We start from the raw sequence: 22,201 nt of genomic DNA on the forward strand, positions 1-22,201 counted from the left end.
TGTGTGTGTGTGTGTGTGTGTGTGTGTGTGTGTGTGTGTGTAATGTAGGTGTGACATACAGTGGGGTCCAAAAGTCTGACCATTTTTAAAATCATGGTTTGTTTTTATTTAAACCTGGAAATAAACAATGTTTAAGAATTGTGAAACATGAAATAAATAAATACAAATAGTTTTCACATACAATGAAAAACAGTTATGTCATAAGATGAAAAACAAATATTTAAGAATCTGCTCTATTTCTGGGGTATGCTGCTTTTGCAGTATTACAAGATGCTCTTTGTAATATTCTCAGATCATGCTGGTATAACAAGGATCATCAGGTTTTGCACAAACTTGTCCAGTGCATGTTGTCGTCAAAGCACAAGGGGGACATTCCAGATACTAAAACAATTCTGAAATTCATGTACATCTTTTAATGAAACTTTTGGTATTAAATAAAAAAAGAATGCACAATAGAAATATTGTCACTAGTCATGTCAGACTTTTGGACCCTACTTTTGAGAAAAGAAAAACTAAACAAAAAATTTTAATAGAATGGGCAGTAGGGTAATGCTGCATGTAAAATGTATCAGGTTTGAAAAAGTAAAAAGTTGCACTAAAATAGACTAGCGGTATTCCACTACTTACATGCATTCCATGCTTGATTGATGAAGTCTCTTTGTGAATATAAAACATCTCCTCTCTTATACTTTCTCCTCTCTTCCCAAATATAGTTTTCAAGGTTTCATATGTAGCCTAATCAATGCTCGTAGAGATGTTCATAGTCTCCAGCACAGTTGAAATATTTATGTAGCCATACACACCAGCTGGTTTAACACATTATCCAATGGCTGTGTAAATTATGGCCACACTACAATTTTTCTGGGCACGTTTTCCAACAAAAAGGTGAGGTGAAAGTGCAGAAGAAAAAGAGAGAAAGTTAATGTGTGTGCGCAAGAGAGAGAGAGAGAGAGAGAGAGAGAGAGAGAGAGAGAGAGAGAGAGAGAGAGGGGGTATAGCTCAGAGTGAAAAGGCAGATGTTCGGGTAAGAAACAGGAATTCAAGCTCTATCATATCTTACAGCTGATCAGCACTGGAGAAAGAGAGAGGACATCCAACGTACAAACCCTAGAACAGAGGAATCTATACTTTTCGCTTTATAATGCTCCGAACAGCGTTACCCTCGCAAATTTCCCTCGTACGCAAAGACATTTTGCGGGTTTTTCCACTTTGTTCTCTGTGAGACGTGACTCAATTTCCATTGAGCGCGAGCGTGTATTTGGGAACGCCTGCGCACCTGGTTTCAACCACACCTGATATTTTGACGAATCCAGTCCCATCTATTCTGAAAGGATCGTTTATGTTGATTTTTTCCCCAGTGGATTTTTCTTTAGTTATTTTAAGTTGAATCTTTTACAGTTCGTATTTTCTATCTCTTGGATACCTATGAAGTCATATCAGGTAGTGACCCTCTTTCAGAAATGTATATGATGTTAACTTGAAATCAGCGTTTGAACACACGTAGCCTATTATTTGAGTTTCAGGAGAAAGAAGGGATTTGAAATGAAACATGTATGGCTGAAGGATGTGGGCTCGGAGTGTTGGTCCCAGACCGCCTGACCAGATGCTCTTATGGGAGGGGATGGTGATCTGTCTCCGCTGGTGCTGTGTGCTCGTCTCGCTGGCTGTGTATGTGAGCTCCGCGGAACCGCTCGACTGGCTGCTGTCCGATAAAGGTCCGTTCCACCGCTCCCAGGAATTCACTGAGTTCACCGAGAGATACCAACACGGGTTTACAACCAGATACAAAATATACAGGTATGACAGAGTAACTCCATGCGCAAGTAAATTGTCTTTTAAAAAAAAATAAATATATATATATATATATATATATATATATATATATATATATATATATATATATATATATATATATATATACACACACATTTTTTATATAAATTTCTGAAAGAAATAATTGAAAGTGTATGTCGGTTTTGTTTTTAATTAAACGTTTTATAAGTGTCTATGACATTATTTTTGCCATTCTAATTGCAAGTAGGCTATTGGTGTAGATCATGTTTGGAAATATCTCATTCATTTTTATTTAAATTTTTAATAAATTCCTTAATACCAGTGTTGGGTAAGTTACTCTAAAAAAGTAATTACTTACTACAAATTACATCTTCTACAGTGTAATTAGATTACTAATTACTCTGTCTCTAAAGTAATTGCATTACTTATTACTAATTACTTTCTAAAACCCTTATCAACCTCAACCAGATTAAAAATACAAGGATAGACATTAAACTGTTCTTTTAATTCAAATATATCATATAAAATCAAATAAATTATTCATGAACTGGCCAAAGAATTTAAGGGGGCAGCGTTAAATTAGAAAACATATATTTTAACATTAGACATTAAATTTAGATTTTAAATTCACTATTGTTATATATAGAATTTTCTATAGTCTATACAGTATTTAACACACATCAGAAGTAACTGTAATTACATTTCTGAAAAATTAAGAGTAATCCCTTACGTTTTTCAATGAAAAAGTAATTTAATTACAGTAATGAATTACTTAGTAATGCATCACACCCAACACTGCTTAATACAGAATTAACTCCAGTTAAACTTTTTCTTGTGCAAGACATTTAACATGAAAGTTCTCCGATTGACTTGCATTGTAAAATGTTTGCCATTCAAAATCATTTTGCATACAGAACTGCGATTCATCTATTTATTTGCATGCTGATTTACGTATGATGTGTGTTAGTTGCGTTCATTTGTATTTTGTTCAAAATTGAAAAAGAAAATATAAATTATGCTTTGGAGCTTCTGAGAAGTAGTGGGTGGTCACTGTGCTCCATTACGATTGTTACCAGTTTATTTCTATGGGGAAAACAACAATATATTGCCAAAACACAAGAAAGAGAAAAATTGTAGTTTTTGCATTTCAAATAAAGCAAGAAATCCAGAACTGTTTTTCTTCACCTGCAAACTGAATTTAATAAGCTGAGAAAAGACAGATTCAGTTCAGCAACAAGATGTGACGCATGTGGAATCTGATCTGAACATCTACAGTACATGTCTGCACATTTCCAAAGGAGTGTTTTTCTTTCTTAAAATAGCCAGATCTACTGGATATTTCCCTTAATTTCTCTTCTTTTCTCCATATACAATAAAGGGTAACTAGGGTTACCAGGCTTTATTTTCTTCTGTGCTAAACCACATCATCAATAAGAGCACATTGCTAATTGTATTTATGGCCACCTTTACACTGAAAAGACAAACTCAGCTAAGCCATAATAGTCTTAGAAATCAAAAATACCCTTTCAAAACTAACAATGCATAATTAAATGAACCTCCACATGTTACATGAAGCCTTGTAGCCAGCAGATCACTTGATTATTATTAGCTTCAGATTCAACTTGATCTCATCTTCATTTCTGTCTCTGGTTTCACCATCTGATTACAAAATAGCTTGTGGCTTTTGATTATATGATGCCCTCAGGTCTGCACCCAGGCTCTCAGAGAGCTCTCCAGCAAAGGAGTGGCATACTCTTTCTGGTCTGTCTGTGGTGATCAGTGGCTTAGGTGCTTAATGCTGATGCTCATCAGGCTCTTCATCTGATACTTACACCATCCCTCATTGGGTTGATTGGTGATAATGACATCCTTTATTCCTTTCATGATTGTTCTCTAGATTGGACTCTTCATGTGAGTGATTGGATTGGCTCCCATGAGTCTCTGTCACTAGTATCGAGAGTTGTGCTTTGATTGCTTATCTCCAAAGAGAGATTTCTTCTACCAAGGCTGTTTTCTCCAGTGTGGAGACTAATAGTCTTGTAATGGATGAGGAATGAGGGGAAATAGGATGAAAATAATAAATATTGATCCAACAGTGGTGCGTAGGACCCTGAGAAGAGGCATACTATTTTGCTTGCCATGCACTTTGTTAATTGCTTGTTGAAGTATTACCACATAAGGCAAAAGCATCTCCTAAAAATCTAATTTGGTGTTATTTAACAGAATGGTATTAAATTATATTAAATAAACTTGGTCAATGTAGCAGAGATGCTTATTCGAGTAGTGACCTAGAAATAGTGCAGCATCCTAAATATTTATTTTCTTTTATTTAAATATATATAAAAGAAAATATCAATAAATAAACAAATAAATAAACAAAAACTCCTAAGTTCTGAGTCACTTTTGGACCCAACTGTATAACTATTTATATGTGAAAAGTTTCTCACCCAAATTTTGCTGAAGCTCATTTATTCCACACAAGTGGGATGCTTTGTTTGAAGATCTACCATTGAGCTCTAGCTCCAGGGAAAGTAGCTAATTCTGTCAAACCTGATTGTAACAGAATATCAGATGACTGAAACTTTGAAACTGAGCTCTCTCACTCTGTAATGTTGGGTGTAAATGTATTAAATGTGAAAGTAGATTCAGTTGTCAACCCACAATACCTATTTCATAGTTTAGTGGGCGTATGCATTTTAGTTTCCTTTCTTTAGTAGTAGAACATAAAAGGTTTGGAGAGATTGTTATCTTGTGTGAGGGCATAATCAGATAGATATTAAGAGAGGAAATGTCATGCACACTGTAACAAATATAAACACCGTGTGCAACCTCAGCGTTTGATTAGAGCAGTTAAAGAAATAGTTCACCAAGAAAAAAAATGCCATTATTTATTCACCCATATGTCATTGTAAACCTCTATGCAACTACCATAAAAGTAGTCAATATGACTCATGCACTGTATTCTAAGCATTCTTAAGCTGTACGAAAGATTCGTGTGATGAACAGACCAAAACTGTAGTAATTATTCACTATCAAATCATTCATGCAAATCATTATGCAGCTCTCAAATCATTTGATGATGTTTAGTCAAAGATACTCAAGAACCAATGATGTTTTATATTATTGGTATCCAACCTGTGTCATAGGCGCTATTTTTGACTTGAGAGCTGCACCCATTTAAATTGTATCATGCTTTTATAGTGCTTTTTTATCCCTTTTGGTGCTCGACAGCCCATTTTCACCATTAACTGTTGTTTTATGAAAGAGAACTGTACAGAAATTCTTCAAGATTCTCATTTAGTTTTCATGGAAAAATAAATAAATAAAAGGAATGTTCCAAGTTCAGTATAAGTTAAGCTCAGTTGACAGCATTTGTAGCATAATGTTGATGACCACAAAAATTGATTTTGTCTCGTTCCTCCTTTTCTTTACAAAAAAAGCAAAAATCGAGTTTACAGTGAAGTACTTACAGTGGAAGTGAATGGGGACAATGAAAGTTAATGTGGCCAATTTTTGGAGAGTTTAAACATAGAAATGTGAAGCTTATAATTTTATAAAAGCACTTGCATTAAGTCTTCTATTAAAACTTGTGTATTATTTGAGCTGTAAACATTTTTACATTGTAATTTTTACAGTCGTTTTAGGGTTTGTTGACATTACATTGTCATGCAAACGAAGTTGTAAAATGGCTTTAACTTTACACATAAAAGGTTAGTAAGTTATTTGATCACACTAAAGTCATGTTTACATGCATATAGTTTATGTCTTGTGGCTATACTTTTGCAACAGTGAGTATTAAAAATAAAATAAAAATTTGGCCCCCATTCACTTCCATTATAAGTGCCTCACTGGAACCTCAATTTTTGCTTTTTTTAAAGAAATGGAGGAACGAGTCGAAATACATTTTTGTGGTAATCAACATTATGCCACAAATACTGTCGATTGAGATTAACTTGTTGAACTTAGAACATTCTTTTAATTTGGGTTTGGAACGATATGATAGTGAATAAATAATGACAGAATTTTACATTCTTGGGTGAATTATTTGTTCAAACAGAGCTCTACCTTGAACAGCATAGAGGTTGTTCAAGGTACTGATGTACAGTTAGTAAATCATTGTTCGAAATGCACAGGCACCAAACAGAGTTTAAAGGGGGATTACGGATTACATGCTCAATGCTTTGTGGAAATGTGCTCAGATTGTGCACCTGGCTCCCCATGGGGGCTCTTCAAGCCTCTACATGATGAAATACCACCTACCTTCCTGGCAACACTGTTCAAGTCCAAAAGGAATTTTTGGAATGGAAGTAAACATCGAGAGGGAGAGACCTGGAGAGGAGCCAGATTAAGCCGATGCATGAGAGGCTGATATGAATGTGACAGTAATGAGTATTGTGAGGGCCAGGTGGGGACGTTCTGATTATTTGTGCTTTACAACAGGCTCATACAATATCTTGTTTAAATTATTATGTACTCACAGGGAGTTTGGCCGATGGAAGGTCAACAGCCTTGCTGCGGAGAGGCAAGAAGGCAATGGGGTGGCCGTGCCCCTTGACCCTGACTTCATCCATAACATCAGGCTTCTGGGGAGAAGGCCAAGCCTGCAGAAACTAACTGACAACATCATTAAGAAATACGGGACTCATTTCCTGCTCTCTGCCACTCTGGGAGGTAAGGGAACATTATTATGTGTGAGACAGTTATTATGCCTGCAAAATAGATTTTCATTCTTGTCCTGTTCCTGAGTTAGCAAGGACATCCTTATATAGTAAGCGTTGACACAACATTATACATTATTGAACACAGAGGTTAGTGTTGTCTAATTGGTGTGTCAATCATTGTTTGACTTCATGGATTATCTCAATGGGTCAGCACCATTTATTGTCAAATACAATAATATACAACAGATTGTTTGCACAAAGCATGAAATCACATTTACTTTCCTTAATACATGTTCCTGATGTTATTGTGCACAATTCCTCTGTGTATGATTTTACAAAGAAAACAAAAATGCTTGGCTTCAGCTCCCCTAAGTTTCATCTTAGCCCCTCTAAAAATCAGTGACTATGCAATCGGCTGCAAATCTTTTAAAGAGCGGCAGCCACAACACTGCACTAATTTGAAGTGTTTTTTTTGCTTGCTTTTCCCACACTCTTCCGCATTTTGTCATCTAACTTCTGGTTTGTATTGAAGCTACTTAGAAGTCATTTTTCACCAAGAGTTGATGATGTGAGTCTATGTCAGGGGCGGAATGGGAAGAGAAATCGGCCCGGGATTTTACATAGAAACTGGCTCAAAAGTTGTTGGGGGGGTGGGGTTTGAGGGAAATCTGGCCCAAAAGTTGTGGGGAAGTGGGGGGGGGGGGTGGTCACTGTCCTTTTCTGCATATCGCTGCCCCCTTTGGCATATCGCGGCACCATTTTGTGGCCTGTTCTGCATAACGCGGCGGCCCATTTCAGCTTAACGTGACCAATTTGGCCCCGTTTCACGGCCAGCCCACCAGGAAAAGTCCCGGTTCTCCTGATGGCTAGTCCGCCCCTGGCCTTTGTTGTCTTTTTTGTACAGTTTGATAGACATGCACAGCAGTTCACAAAATGATAGAAATGCTTATGATAGTTAAACACTCTTAGTAAACACACAGTTTTTAATTAAGTATAATTAGACTTTTTCGGTCGTGAACAAAGTGCTTTATCAATGGTTTAATGACTCACTCAAAACACATAAAAGATGTTCATTTGTTGCTGTTGCCACCAACTGGCATAAAAGTGTGACTTACAAAAATGGTCACTAAACGAACAAGAGAAAAAATCTGAACTAATCTTATTTTATTTTTATTTTATACCTTTATTTTACCAGGTTAGTCTCTTGAGATTAAAATCTCTTTTCCAAGCGATTTTCTCTTTTCTACGAATTCAAAAGACTCGAGTCAAGTGTTAATGACAGAGAAACATCATCTGGAGTTATTTCACTCCACTAAATAATGGCCAAGCTAAATGTGACATTTATTGTAATGACAGATATTTGTGGAAGTAATTATTCATGTTCTATAATTTTTGTTAATAGTAAAAATTATTCTTTAAATGGTTCTTTTAGCAGTTTCAGTTATCTGTATAACTTTATAAGTGTGTTTATTATAGAAAATGACAATATTCTAAGATTGAAATCCTAGAATCACCCATGGCATGAACTTGATGTTGGCATTCACCTACGAGTCAAAAGGCCTCCTCAAAGTGGGTGCTGGTGGTGTATCAGAAGGGGAATAGACTACAACTCTGGCTCCATTCTGGCATGGCTCACTATTAATGATTCAATTAATCCCCAATGGATAAAATCAAGTACAGCTATAGATTTTGCTTGTTGAATATCCAGTTTCAAGAAGAAATACATCATATTACGGAGGTAAAATGGGATGTGACTGGTGGTTCATGTGGAGTTTACAGACTACTTCAAAGGTACTTCAAATAATACAAAAAACTATTATCATGGTACTATATATAAAAATAAATAAATAAATAAAAACAGGGTTATTCCACACTGAAAACCCTAATAAGTTGACTTAAGTCAATTGATTGAGTAAACTCATTCCCTCTATTGAATTGAGTAATGGCATCTCCAAAACGTGTGCAATTAAGTTCACTTTACTTGGTGTTCATATAGAATTAACTTAACTATTTAAGTTAATGTAACAAGATGCAAGTAGACTTAACTCAGATTCACTATATTTACATGTTTTTATACTTAATAATTTTATTGGATGGACTCAAATTTAGGTCAAACACAGCTTAAATAAAGAAGATTATAACTGATTGTGCGTAGTGAGAGTCCCCCAGCCACTGGGGGTTGCATCAGGATGGGCATCCAACGTAAAACCTGTGCCAAGTCAATTACGCTGATCACGGATGGTCCCCTGTGGCGACCCCTAACGGGAGCAGCCAAAAGAAGAAGATGATAACTGACTGTGGGTCAGTCATTAAATAAACGTATTTCTCCACAGAAATGCATATATTCCTGAACTTCAGTTGCACATGCACAAGCAGATCTGAGATCATGTTAACAGGGTCCAAGTTGACTAAAGGGGACACAGATCACCCTAATCGTGACATCACACAAAACAACTATTTGCGACAGAACAACATAGATAAAGCCACAAAATAGCTAAAACCTCTATGAATAATTTTAAAAACCTTATAAATGTGCCCATATGTTCCCTTTGACTACACAAGCATAATTAAATAATTAAAGTGCAAGGTATTGTGGGTATTCCCCATAGCCTCAATTTTGTATTCAATCAACTGAGGTCTTAACACTTAAAACCTTAAGTCTATGGATTTTAAGAAAAATAAGTTCAAGGAACATATATATTAGTGATATTATCCCAAACTTGACTTTTCAAGTAATTTTTAATTAAAACAACTTCATTTTTCCAGTAATGACAACGCTAGGTTTACAGTGCATGGTGATTTTTGGTGCCTTTTTTGTTATGCCAAAGGTACAGCCCACCGTTAGAGACCTATGGCTCACCTTACATGTTATAGCTTGAGCTGGTGGATAGGTACATTACTTTCCCTGTCTGTTAAGCTGCTTTTCAGAGGTTTCAGCTTTGAAAACTATTTCATGTGTTGATATACTGCACCGAGAAGTCTTTCAGTAATCTATAATCTTTCATACCTTCCCTGCTGAGAGATTGTTTACAGTAAACACCTCTTCAAAAGGTATTTTCAGTCAATATTTCAGTCCATAAATATTGCTCTTTTACCATGACTAAGGCTGAAAGTCGAGATCATTTGAAGGTCTGGCTTATGCTCCACAGGACACCTTTTGACTCCAGCATTTTTTCTCTTGCATTTATTCTCTCCAAACAAACCCACCAGCTGAGTCAATTGATTTTCATTGGGTCTCTCTCACTCAGAGATGAATGATGCTCTCATCTACACCATGCATGTAATGAGAGCTGACGTGTCAGATGGTGAAGACTGCCATGGCTTTGCGGGCCCCTGACGAGCTGAGATGCGGCGAGCTCATTCTGTAGATGATTAGGGTTAATTAGCTTCTCCAGCTGAGATGATCATTTTCGTCTGCCTTTTGATCAGGCGAGGAGTCCTTGACCATTTTCGTGGACAAAAGCAAGCTTAGCAGAGGTCAGCAGAATGGCGGTGTCTCCAACAGTACGGCTGGTTCACTGACCCTTGAAGCCCTTCACCAACTGGCTGCATCCTATTTCATCGACAGGGACAGCACACTGCGGAAGCTCCATCACCTCCAGATTGCCTCCACTGCCATTAAGGTAAGACCCCACCAGAAGCGTCATGCCCATTCAACTGAGGGGTATGTGCCCCCTGCAGTTTTTTGACCCAAATGATTTGGAGTGCAACTTCCGAAAACATAAAATAATTTAAATCTTAATGAGTTTAATAAGGTTTTATCTAAAAAGCTGCATATAATAGAAAGCAGCCACTGAATGTCTTAATTTGGTCAATCAAATTGAGTCACAACCTTCCCCCGATTATATGCTTAAAGGTGAAGTGTGTCATTTCTGAGCCACTACGATCAAAGAAATGTAATCACTGCACTCTACCAGTACAGGGTGCATAGATCCATAATAAATATTTGACAGTCTCAACAGCAAGATGATCCGCACTCCTTTTTCTCAATTTCTTATATTTTATTCATATCTCACAGTACAGGAGAAGATAGACGTTTCGGCCTCGTGGCCTTCTTCAGTATGTAATTTTGTTATACATCTGCACAGAATTATTATTATTATTATTATTTAAAGTCTGATGGTTTCCCTGGTGTGGGCATCAACTTTTAATTACAGGTAATTGGAACACTCAACAAACATGATTATCTCTTTAATAACTTAACAAGCTCATTAATTAGACAGGACATCTTAGTGCATGTGAAGTGATCCAATATGTTAAGCAACTAGTGCCTTTCAAATGTCCATATCACCACCTAGAATCACATAAAGAGTTCACCAGATAGGACTGATTACATATTAATACAATCATATAAGATGCAAACATACAATTGACCCCAAAACAGTATATGATTTCTGAGCCACTACCATCAGCAAACGGAATTGCAACCATGGCTGCATCCAAAACCAGGAAAATGCTGCCTTCGGAGGCTGTATATGGAGGTAGGAAGGCATCAAGGCATGTCCGAATCCAATGTTCATGTCACATCTTGTCTACTGAGATACCTTCATCTGATTTTTTAAGGCAGCGTAGATGTATCCTTCGCTGCCTATGAAATCCTACAATCCTTTGTCCTGTTCCACAACAGTTGAGCTGAAGGGGGAAAAAAGGTGTCCGATAGGCCGTTGATAGCCAATTTGAGTATAAATGTAAGTTAATTCACTTTTTCCAACTTTTAATTCCATTTCTAGTGAGAAATTAGTATTGTAGTTATAAATATACACTTGGTCATTGCCAAAGTTCTCTTGATTTTGTTCTAGATTAGCAGTCACGTTACCTTTAGTGGACACCAGGTAGCAAAAATCAGTAGCTGGTATCCTAGCGATGATGTGACAATATGCTGCCTGAATAGCCTGTCCAAAAAAAAAACAAAGAAAAAAAAAAAAAAAAACAGTTTCTCGAGGTAACTTTGTATGCAAACGCAGTCTGTTGAGTCACTGACTGATAGGGCAGTGAGGCATCAAGTCAGCTACCTTTGGTTTCGGATGCAGCCCATGATGACTGTTTTTAAATGAACACTACTCCCCCCATCTGCTATTGGTCAGACAAAGAGGTTGTCCTGCCAAAAACTCATGCCCATTGGTTGGGCCATTATTGCTGTGTTGGGTTGTTTGGAATGCTCAAACAAACAGAGCAGCGTTTCGATAGCACCACAGGGCTGCAGTGTTACACTCTTTGGGGAAATAAACCTACGAATGGTTTACCTGTAGTTGACTCTGCATTTTAACCTGGAATAGGATCAGGTACTGTATTTTAACATGGACAAAATTACACACTTCACCTTTAAAGGGCGCCTACACACTGGAGTTTACCCTGCGTCAGAGAATGCTGCGAATGCGTTGATTTCAATGGGGATGGTGCATTGGAAGGACAGAAAGGGAAAACATAAGGGTTTGCGATAGTGACACTCCATCATGCGACCAAAAGTTGAAAGCATTTAAACTTTTGTTGACATAGGCATGAGTTGGCCAATGAGAATCTCAGAAAAGCAGGACTAGTTGTGCTGTGAAATCAAATAAACATGGCGGACAAACTCATAGATGCCGTATTCATTACCTGCCCTTTATTATTTTTCTCTGGCAGGCTAAAAAGTTAGTAACTGTACAGAGAGAGCCTGGAGAAGTGTTTCAATGTTTACTGGTGCATTGTTGAAAAGATATATTATAGATTGCCACCTCTATCTGGGATGGCCACTGGATTGCTGCTTGTTTTCAAACTGAACCACCTCCTCCCTGTGTGGTACACGCCTTCCAAACTGAACTTTCGCGTTCTCATGCATCTAACACTCCTGCGGAGCATTCCCTAGTGTGTAAGCAGCCAAAGCAGTAGTTCACCCAAAACTGTTCAAAACTGGAATGTTCAAAATTAGTTATTTTGTAAATATCTCAAACTGCTCAATTGCATGCATCAGAAGTGCATCATTGGTTGTCAAGTTCAGTTCCAATTTTGCTTGACACTCTGATATAATGTTTTTTTATTTATTTATTTATTTTTATTTTTTATTTTTTTTACATTATGTCAGGATTTGAATGAGATTTATGTCAGGGGACCATTTTCTGTTCCAGCATAACAATTCCCTGACCTAACTGATGTTTTTGTGTCTTAATGGGAGCAAATCCCAACAGCTTTGTTCCAATTTCTAGTGGAAAGCATTTTTCAGAAGAGTGGAAGCTATTATAACAGCAAAGGGAAATATTAATGTCAATGCTTTTTAATTAAATGTTCAACAAGCTAATATGGGTGTGCTGTATGGCTATACACATACTTTTGGCCATGTAATGTGGGTGCCTGCTGCCCCTAACCCTGTGGTAGTGACATAGGAAATTTTGTTTGAGATCCAACCTGAATTTATGTGAATACAATTAATTAAGTCTTGGAGGTGAGCTCATTATTCAATATGCAGTTATCAGCAGAGTACTGCAACATTGCGCCTGCAGCTTTTTTGATACACACTGCACTGATCTCATATGCTCAGGCTTTGTTTAGAGTGTTTCTGCCAAGTACAGCCTTTAAATATAAATCCATGCTTAAAGCATTGAAGTGCTTCTTATGTGAATGACCCAAGGTTTTCTATGGAAAAATTATCTCAGAGCAGTCATCAGTGAAGCAGGGTCTTAATCCCAGGCAGCACTTTTACATCCAAAAGCCATTTAGAACTCGTAGTCAATGCCGCCACATTCAGTCATTTGCAAACTCAGTCAGACAAACTGTTTTGGGGTCCGTGCCTAGTTGCAAAGAGGATCCTGGGCTAAATTGCTATTAATGAGGACAAAGCGCCTGTCGGTGTTAGCCACAGCATACATCACAATGATGGATCAACCTGGCTCTTTCATTTAGATTCCTTTCTGCAATGACTAATTCAACTCATTAGTTGCATCTAGCATGAAGCGAGCTCTAAGGCAAGCAAACATATGAATGAAAGATACATGAGAGGGCTACGAAAGGTGTTAAATGGATTCTTAAGTGTTACACTTATGGATGAGAGGGTGAGAGGAGTATTAGATGGGTGTTTGAGGGCATAAATTAGTGGTTTGATTATGATGCACTGGTTCTGAATTTATGGGTCTCATTTGTTTAGCTGGGTCTTCAGCAGAGTCACAGATGGCATCAATAACTGACCTCATTGCTTGTTTGAACGATTAGCTGTCTCTACACTCATCCACTGTGTTAAATGTCTCTAGAAGAAGAGTGATCATTTGTCTGTGTGGTATATTAGATATTTAATGTTATATACCCTTAATTCTGATTATTGATTATCTCAGCAGGTGCAAATCAGAAATATCTTGCTGTTAGAATTATTTATTTATTTATTTATTTTTTCACCTAGACAAAAGCCTCACTCGGCCTTTGTATTAATCAAAGTAGTAAATCCAGAGAGTAGCTGGAAAGAGGCATTCAAGTTCCTTCAAAACAAGTCAGTTCACTTGGTAACACCCCTGGACGTCTATTTTCTATGTAGGGAATGGCATGCAAGTACAAGTCCAGTCTACTTGAATGGGGAAAGACTGTAATGAACATTGTTTCAATAATATATTTCAAATCAGCCAAAAAAAAAAAAAAAAAATGTAAACAAAAAAGCAATGTCTCTTACAAAAAGGCGATTGGCTGTTTTAACTTGTAGATGTGACTTCCACTCCTAAAGCCCACCATATTAAGTGTTACGATTTATCCATTCATTCAATCAATTTACCATGAGTGATCACCTCCCCATTATAGTCTTTGGAGGAATTAATTACACTGTCACTGCCCTTCCTTTCTTTTACCCAAGTCAATTTAAAGCTAATGTGTAATAGTTTTTGAATGTTAAAGTTCCTTCTTGTATCCCAGCTTAATATTTAAGGAATAATGTGAACTACTTCTACTTCGCATCGGGGTCCTGATCGCCCTGTTGGGGTTTAGAGAGTTCTGTTGGTGTTTATTTTGTAATTAATGACTGTCTGACTGCTTATACATCTTATTACAAGACTACTTGCCAAATAAATGTATTAATTACTGCACATGAAATGTTGATTTGAGATCAAATTATTTTATTAGCTTACTTGTAAAGATCGCACAGTGATCTGAGAAGCCAGAGAGATGGCTTGCAATACCCAGATGAGTGGTCTGATAAGTGAATGTGTGGTTGTTACTGAAAAATATCAGACCACTAGATGACGCCATTGACCAATCTGTATTCCGGAGAGCTGTGTAATAAGCCAGCTTCTCATGAGATCGGGTTGGGTTTTACTCTTTGCTAAAGAGCAAGATGGAAGACCACAAGAACATTGACCTTCTCATGAACTCTCTGTTCATGGCGCACCTAAATGAACCCTTTCATATATAATAATTGTGCCCCTCAGAGTAGCATCACAAATATCTGCAGTTTCTGCAATAGCCAGTTACGTTACAAGCTGCCAGATTTAAATTGGCTTTCACGCCGACACAGGCTGCGCTGAATATTTATATATAATAATTATATTCACTCAAACAGTAACTCATACATTCTTTTAAACCACAGAATATGTTTATTTTATATATATACATCCAACCGATCACCAAAGTACCATGATACAAAGTTTACAGCTCTAATACGCACAGTCAATATATCAAACGCAATCTTCCTCCGATGCGTGCTGCCATTAGTTTACATTAGTAGTTGTTGTCATTCATCAAACAAACAGCTACTCAAAGAGTCTTTTCGAGCACATAATATGTTTAGTTTATGTAACAAACAGCCTAGTTGTCACCAAAGTACCACGATAACAGTTCACAGCTTGTATATGCACAGTCATCATATCTAAAGGCGATCTTCCCATATAGTAAGTTTTTTTTCTGAAACAGACACCCAGACTTTCACAAAAGCACCATGGTAACAGTTTAAAACTCGTATACTCACAGTGAAAACATGCTGATGGAGCATGATTATCCGATGCACGCAGCCAAGTCTGTTTACATAAGCTCTTGTCACACACACACACACACACACACACACACACACACACACACACACACACACACAATGTCTGAGAAGTCAAACAGTGCATATAGGCAAACCGGACTGCTGATATTATTTGTTCATTTGTTTTTTACATCTGTAAAAACGAAATAAAACATATACAATACAGCAGACATAACCCATTTGTTCACATGTTTACTATATTATTTAAAGTATTTTATTTTATTTTTTATGACAATAAATAAAAAAATAATATAAAATAAAAAATATTGCTCTACAATCTGCCCACCTCTACCAGTTGTGCAGTGTCATGTGCAAAAACAACTCACTCCAGGGGGCACTGCAGGGAATCTAGACCCTACTCATGAAAAGGGTAAATGTGACCATGAGATGTCATAATGTAGACGACTGAAATCCATTTTTACTACCAATGTGTTCCTAAGTCTGCAAAGAAAGATTTTAGCAGGTTTAAACATTGTTTACCCAATGTCTGGATAAATGCTGTCTCAGTCCTCTCCAAGAGAGATCAATATCTGTGCTTTTATGCCATAGAGAAGGATTGGAAAATGAAGAGTTACTGAGAGTGAATTAATTTCTTAAAGAATCTGCCTTCCGTAGTTGGAATACAAAGCATTTTAGGTATTCAAATCAAACCTTTATAATTTACCATGTACAGAATATAATTATCTATCCTATTTATTTATTTGACATACAGTTATATGCAGAATAAAACAAAAGGCTTATTGTTTTTTGTTTTGGTCTTTCCAGTGACATTGAGTTGGCTCAGACCTCACAGAGATTTTTGGGGATTTAATGAATCTCCCTTCAACAACATTAGCTGAAGCACAAGAGCCTGCTGTGGGTGTAATGAAGTTGCAATTTTATCTCTCCTATCCCTCTCTCTCTATCACACTCTGCTGAATTCCTGCCATTGATGAGTTTGAGTACTTTTTTATAAATTTCTTTATTCCTAGATGATGAATTATCTCAGCTTTTACATTACTTTGCTGGATTTGTAACGCCCTTGTGTACAAAATTCATAATGCTATATACTAAAGTTGGTAAAAGAGTTCAGGGAACAATTTTCCCTGAACTGCAGAAATAAAAAAGAAAAAAAAACATTGCAAAGACAATAATAATAAAAAATGTTAATTAAATACAGTGATGTTAACTTAATTAGTTTTGTGATAAATTAGGACCAGATGAAACAAACTCTTGCATCATTAGACAAACAGCATACAGCTGCTTTTACAAGGGAACATTTTTTTTTTTTTTTTGTAAAAGTTTTATATTTTTCTTATTACAGCAACTTTTCATATTTAATATTTGGAGAGTGTTTCAAAATAGTGAAAAAGAATCAAGCACATGAAAGAAGGGGCTCCACGTTCATGGAAAATCTGGCAATCACGATTTTTTTAAAAATTATTATTATTTATTTATTTTATGATTTACAAGCCTGGGAAAAACGTAATAATGGAATTAATGGAAATTAATACAATCTTTAAAAGCCATGTCATGAACAACATAAATTATACAGTAAAGACATTGAAATTCATTGGTCAAAAGGTCTGTGAACCATGGTGTGTATTGTTTAAGGTAAAGTGTGTAATTTTTCAGATGTAAAAATACTTTCTCCTGTCCCTGCTTAATAAGCAGAGATGACTGTATAAGCCATTTGTAGGTGGACTCCCCTGAGTAACACTTTGGCTCTGTGGCACTATTAAAACATTCCTCTGATTGTTTGAGCATCCCAACCAACCTAACACAGCAACACTGGCTCAACCAATAGTGTTTGTGGAGGGACTACCTGACCAATGTTCAGGAAACCTGTTTGGCAATAGCCATTATATTTGCAGTTCCATTTGGTGATGCTAGTGGCTCTTTGCCTTTTAAGATGGTTTCATTTAAAATCCTGTCATGTGTTAGTAATTTACTAGTTAAATAGCCAATCATTTTATTTTTTTTCTCTCCCCAGGTAACTGAGACTAGGACCGGCCCTCTGGGCTGCAGTAACTATGACAACCTCGACTCTGTCAGTTCCGTTCTGGTTCACAGCCAGGAGAACAAAGTTCAGTTGCAAGGTAGAGAAATACACAATCCCAGGCGACTTCACGGTACCACAGTTCCCCTCATCATGATGCTAATTCTAGAGCGTTTTCCAGAGGTTGTGGTTGTCTGAGGAGCCATGGTAGCTACATGATCAAAGCATTGATGCCATTATTGTCTAATTAGCTGGCTAATTATACACAAAACTTGAATGTTGATAGTTGACTGTACTTGCTAATTAGATTAAAGGATTTAGCAACTGACAAGAATGAGGCCCTAATGACTCTCAACCAAGGATAAACTGAGGAATGTATGGTCTGTTTCACATATTTCCTTCCTATATTTCTTCTTCTAGGACTTCAGGCCATTCTGCCTAGTTATTTAAGGAGCAGTTTTGTTCAGGCTGCCTTAGGCTATATAGGCTGCAATGCTGAAGGCCAATTTGTGTGCAAAGACAATGACTGCTGGTGCCAATGCAGTAAGGAGTTTCCCCAGTGTAACTGCCCTGAGGCTGATATCCTCTCCCAGGAAAGCTACCTGGAGCGTATGAGGGAGGCCTGGCAGCAGGACAACCAGGAATTTCAAGACTCAGGTGCCAAATCAATGAAAAGTTTCTCTCCCATCCATGACACTCTTGGTCCACCAGCTAGACCACCACCAAACCAGCACTTAGTAACCAGCACAAAACATACTGCACCAGCACAGGAATTTATGCTGGTTTAAGCTGGTCTTTCCAGCAATGTTCTAAGCAATGTGCAACCCCCAAGTGACTCAAATCTAGCTCTGTCCCAAAACCTAGTGAGCTACTTGCTGTCTGCTGCCTACATAGGCTACTGCCTTATAAGGTAGCATCAAACCTGAAATGGAACCTCATAAGTGACTGAACTACATAGACAGCAACTCTGCACGCCTTGGTAAAATAGTCAATTTTTAATTAGATCATCAGATTTTATAACAGTAAAGTTTTTTTTATTGAATGAAAAATATGAAATAAGTTTTTGAATGAAATAATTATAATTATGAATGATATTTCTTTCAACTTCTGAGCTTGTGGGAATGCATTCTTGGATTGCCTTACAGGTAACAAGCAATGTAAATGTTGGCAGCTCAATTATTGTTAGATCTTGGAACGCAGCATAATTATGCTGCCTACCTTTCGGAAAAGCCTTCGCGTCAAAAGCACATATATGCCTTAAATTGTTATCTAGATAGGCAGCTCACTAGGTTTTGGAACTGAGCTACTGATTCATAATTCTCTGTCTTTGTCATTGAAGATGTAATGGACAATTTATGTACAACACATGTAGTTATTATTGGTATATTATTTGATTGGTGTATTTTACTACTTTTAATAATCTCTGATCGGGTGCATTACATTGGTCTAAACACCTCATTTTGGGTTCCTCCTAGTTTGCTAAGAGTAGTAGGCTAATTAGAATCTAGTGTGGCTAATTTATTGTGAATGACATCTAAATTTGGGAAATGTTAAAAAACAAGTTGTATTAAGTCAGATCTCTTATTTCATCAGATGAGTTCCAGAGCTTCTTGGGTAAATTACCAACACAGAGCGCTCTAAACTCATCAATCAGTCGGCAGTTGTGGAGTGCAGATAGTGCTCTACAGCAACGCTACAGGCAGCTAGAGACCCGTGTTAGCCTCCTGCTCGCCAAGACCCGTCGAACTGCTAACAAGCTCTTCAGCCTCAGCAAGAGATGCCGCTCGCAGCCCAAAATAGTCTCTCTAAGGGAGAGGTAAAAATATTTATAGACATACATTAAACCTTTGGATCCCAAATTTTGTGTTGTATACAGTAATTATGCAAGTTATGCTAATGAAGCTACATGAAAAGCTGCACAGTTTTAACAATGTCTACAAGGAATTATGAATGTTTGGGCATCCTCTAACTCAGTAGAAGTTGGGTTTGAGATAGCTGAGATTGATTATATTTTCGATTCCATCCCATAGATGTTTGCCTAAGTCTCCAGCTTCTCAGAATGTTCTCATGAAGAAAAAAGACCCAAGTAATCTTACATGTGTCTCCTCTGAGGTTTTAGGAGAAACATCTGGGACAGATGGTTACTTTTGATAGTTGATACATAAATTAAATACAGTATAATTATGATCTCCATAAAGTGCACTAAGCTTTGAATGAATAACTCCTTTTGGATCTTAAAATCCCCTAATATGACCAATACCCTGCTCATTTTTTTCATTTGAAAGCACAATTGTTTTTCCCAGACCGACCTGCAAATGAGCATAGAAGACTAATGACTAATCTATTGTTTAACCACCCACACTGGGCTTTGAGGCTATTGCTGCTCTAATGGATTACTTTTGTCCTACCGTTGCTTTCAAAGGCAGATATTAGCAACCAAGGTTAGAAACCAATTAGCACCGTCACCAAACAAAGCTGTTTGTTGGCAGTCAGTATATCATTTGCCATTTGTTGCTAATGATTGCCTTATGATCTTTGCATTTATTTGCATACATAATAATGCATAAAATCAGTCCATTCCTCACATTGTTTGTTAACTTACTTTTGGTTTTCCAGGCCCTTGATTTATTGGCTACAATTCACCCTCTCCATCCTGTACTGCAGTGAGAATAACCAACTGGGATTTTATGCAGAGGAATTACGGAGCTGTGTCTGTCCATATGAGAGCCCCTCTTGCCAGGGTATTATCCCTTGTGAGGTGGGTGATGGCCCCCGTTGCGCTTCCTGCTCTATTGAAAACCGCACCCGCTGCTCCAGCTGCAACCCTGGTTATGTGCTCAGTCATGGAGTTTGTAAGAACGCTGTACCTAACCCCACAGACCACTACCTGGGGTTTGAGACAGACTTACAAGACCTGGAGCTACGCTTTCTACTGCAGCACCGAGATAGCCGCATCACTACAAACGCCATTTTTGTCAGCAACGATGTGCGCCTCAATGCTTGGTTTGACCCCTCCTGGAGGAAGAGGATGTTGTTAACACTAAAGAGTAACAAATTTAAATCCAATCATGTGCATATGCTCCTGGGCATCTCGTTGCAGATCTGTATGACCAAGAACTCCACCTTAGAACCTGCACTGTCTGTCTATGTCAATCCATTCGGTGGTAGTCATTCAGAGAGTTGGACCATGCCCATCAATCAAAATGGCTACCCAGACTGGGAGAAGACCAAGCTTGAAATTCCTCTGGACTGCTACAACTGGACCTTGACTTTAGGCAACCGATGGAAGAGCTTTTTTGAGACAGTCCACTTCTACTTGAGGAACCGGATTCGGACCGACACTTCTCATGGGAACGATACCATCTACTTTGAGCCTTTAGAAGTAACGGATGCCTCTCTGAACTTTGGATACATGAAGATCAACAATATGCAATTGTTTGGTTACAGCATGCACTTTGACCCTGAGGCTATCCAGGACCTGATCCTTCAGTTGGACTATCCGTACACTCAGGGATCTCAGGACTCAGCCCTGCTGCAACTAATGGAGATTCGATATCGGGTCAATAGACTATCTCCTCCTGGACCACAGCCATTAGATTTGTTCTCCTGCCTACTTCGCCACAGGCTCAAACTCTCCAGCCCTGAGGTACAGAGAATACTTACCACATTGCAGACTTTTAGTGCCAAACAACCCATCTACAAAGAGTATGAAGCTGCAAAACTTTGTAGTTAAAAAGCAAACCAATTTATTTTTGCCATTTGATGTTTTGCTTTACTGACTGGAAAACTAATTTCATTAGAATTTTTTTTTTTTTTTAAATGAGGGGGGTCATTGTGGTTGGTGTTTGATATAAAATCATTACTGTTCATATACATATATTTGATGTCTTTAGTTAAAATGGTAGTTCAGATGAAAACTTTTTGCACAGTTTTATCAATTCTGCCATGTCTGAGTTAAATACACCAAGTTAAAAATTAAGCTTGCTGATTGGAGCTGGCTGTCTCCCATCTCTGCAATGGAACATGTTGAGCATCTATTCAAAATTTAAAACTCTATCCTCCCTGTCTCATTTTTACAGGTGAACATCAGAGAACATGTCAAGAACGTGTCCTGGTTGTATTTTACTTCATATTAAAAGAAAGAAATAGGAAATTATATTTTGTTGTTCTGTCTTTAATTAATGCTGATTATACTATTTTTATACTAAATCATTGTATTACATGGAAGCTACTGAGAATCACCCTTAAGAATAATTGGAAATACAATAACAAATAAATACCCTCAAGTGTTATTTTCTGTTAGTAACACCTGAGTAGATCACTGGAATGCACAAATGTTGAAAGTGCTTAATTGTCAGGAAAATAATGGCACAATCCAAAACAAACTCAGTGGTCCAAAAACATGCTTTATTTTCTTTGTGCAAAATGTGAGTTGATATGTGACCTGGACATGTTTTTTCTGGGATTCACTCTTACCCTACTTTACATATTACCTTATAATCATGCAGTTTTCAAATACACAGTGACAAAAAAGAATTCACCCTGATCAAAAAAGTATGATGGCAGAAAACTCGATTTTAAATCCTGAATACATAATTTTTCAAAGGGAATACTGAAGTACATCATGAAGCATATCATTGAACATTACCATTTGTACTGACAGAGGTGCTTCTATATCTTCAAACGTGTCATTCCTGTTGGAACCTGGATGATTTTATTCTATAAAGATATCATGTGTAACAAACTAACTAGTAATGACATTCAGGTGTGTATAAGATATGAAAATTAATT

The 22,201-nt window shown here is 37.3% G+C and overlaps 1 protein-coding gene across 1 annotated transcript; it reads left to right on the forward strand.

The window, feature by feature from the left end:
• Positions 1 to 1,019: 1,019 nt before the first annotated feature.
• Positions 1,020 to 21,904, forward strand: LOC127440410 (BMP/retinoic acid-inducible neural-specific protein 3-like). Its single transcript, XM_051696955.1, has 8 exons — positions 1,020 to 1,440; positions 1,524 to 1,797; positions 6,275 to 6,465; positions 9,885 to 10,078; positions 17,405 to 17,510; positions 17,831 to 18,067; positions 19,004 to 19,226; positions 20,027 to 21,904. The coding sequence occupies exons 2-8, from the start codon at positions 1,565 to 1,567 to the stop codon at positions 21,141 to 21,143; spliced, it is 2,301 nt and encodes a 766-aa protein (XP_051552915.1). The 5' UTR covers positions 1,020 to 1,440; positions 1,524 to 1,564; the 3' UTR covers positions 21,144 to 21,904.
• Positions 21,905 to 22,201: the final 297 nt, after the last annotated feature.

Source organism: Myxocyprinus asiaticus, chromosome 5, assembly GCF_019703515.2.
Source record: "Myxocyprinus asiaticus isolate MX2 ecotype Aquarium Trade chromosome 5, UBuf_Myxa_2, whole genome shotgun sequence".
NCBI lineage: Eukaryota > Metazoa > Chordata > Actinopteri > Cypriniformes > Catostomidae > Myxocyprinus > Myxocyprinus asiaticus.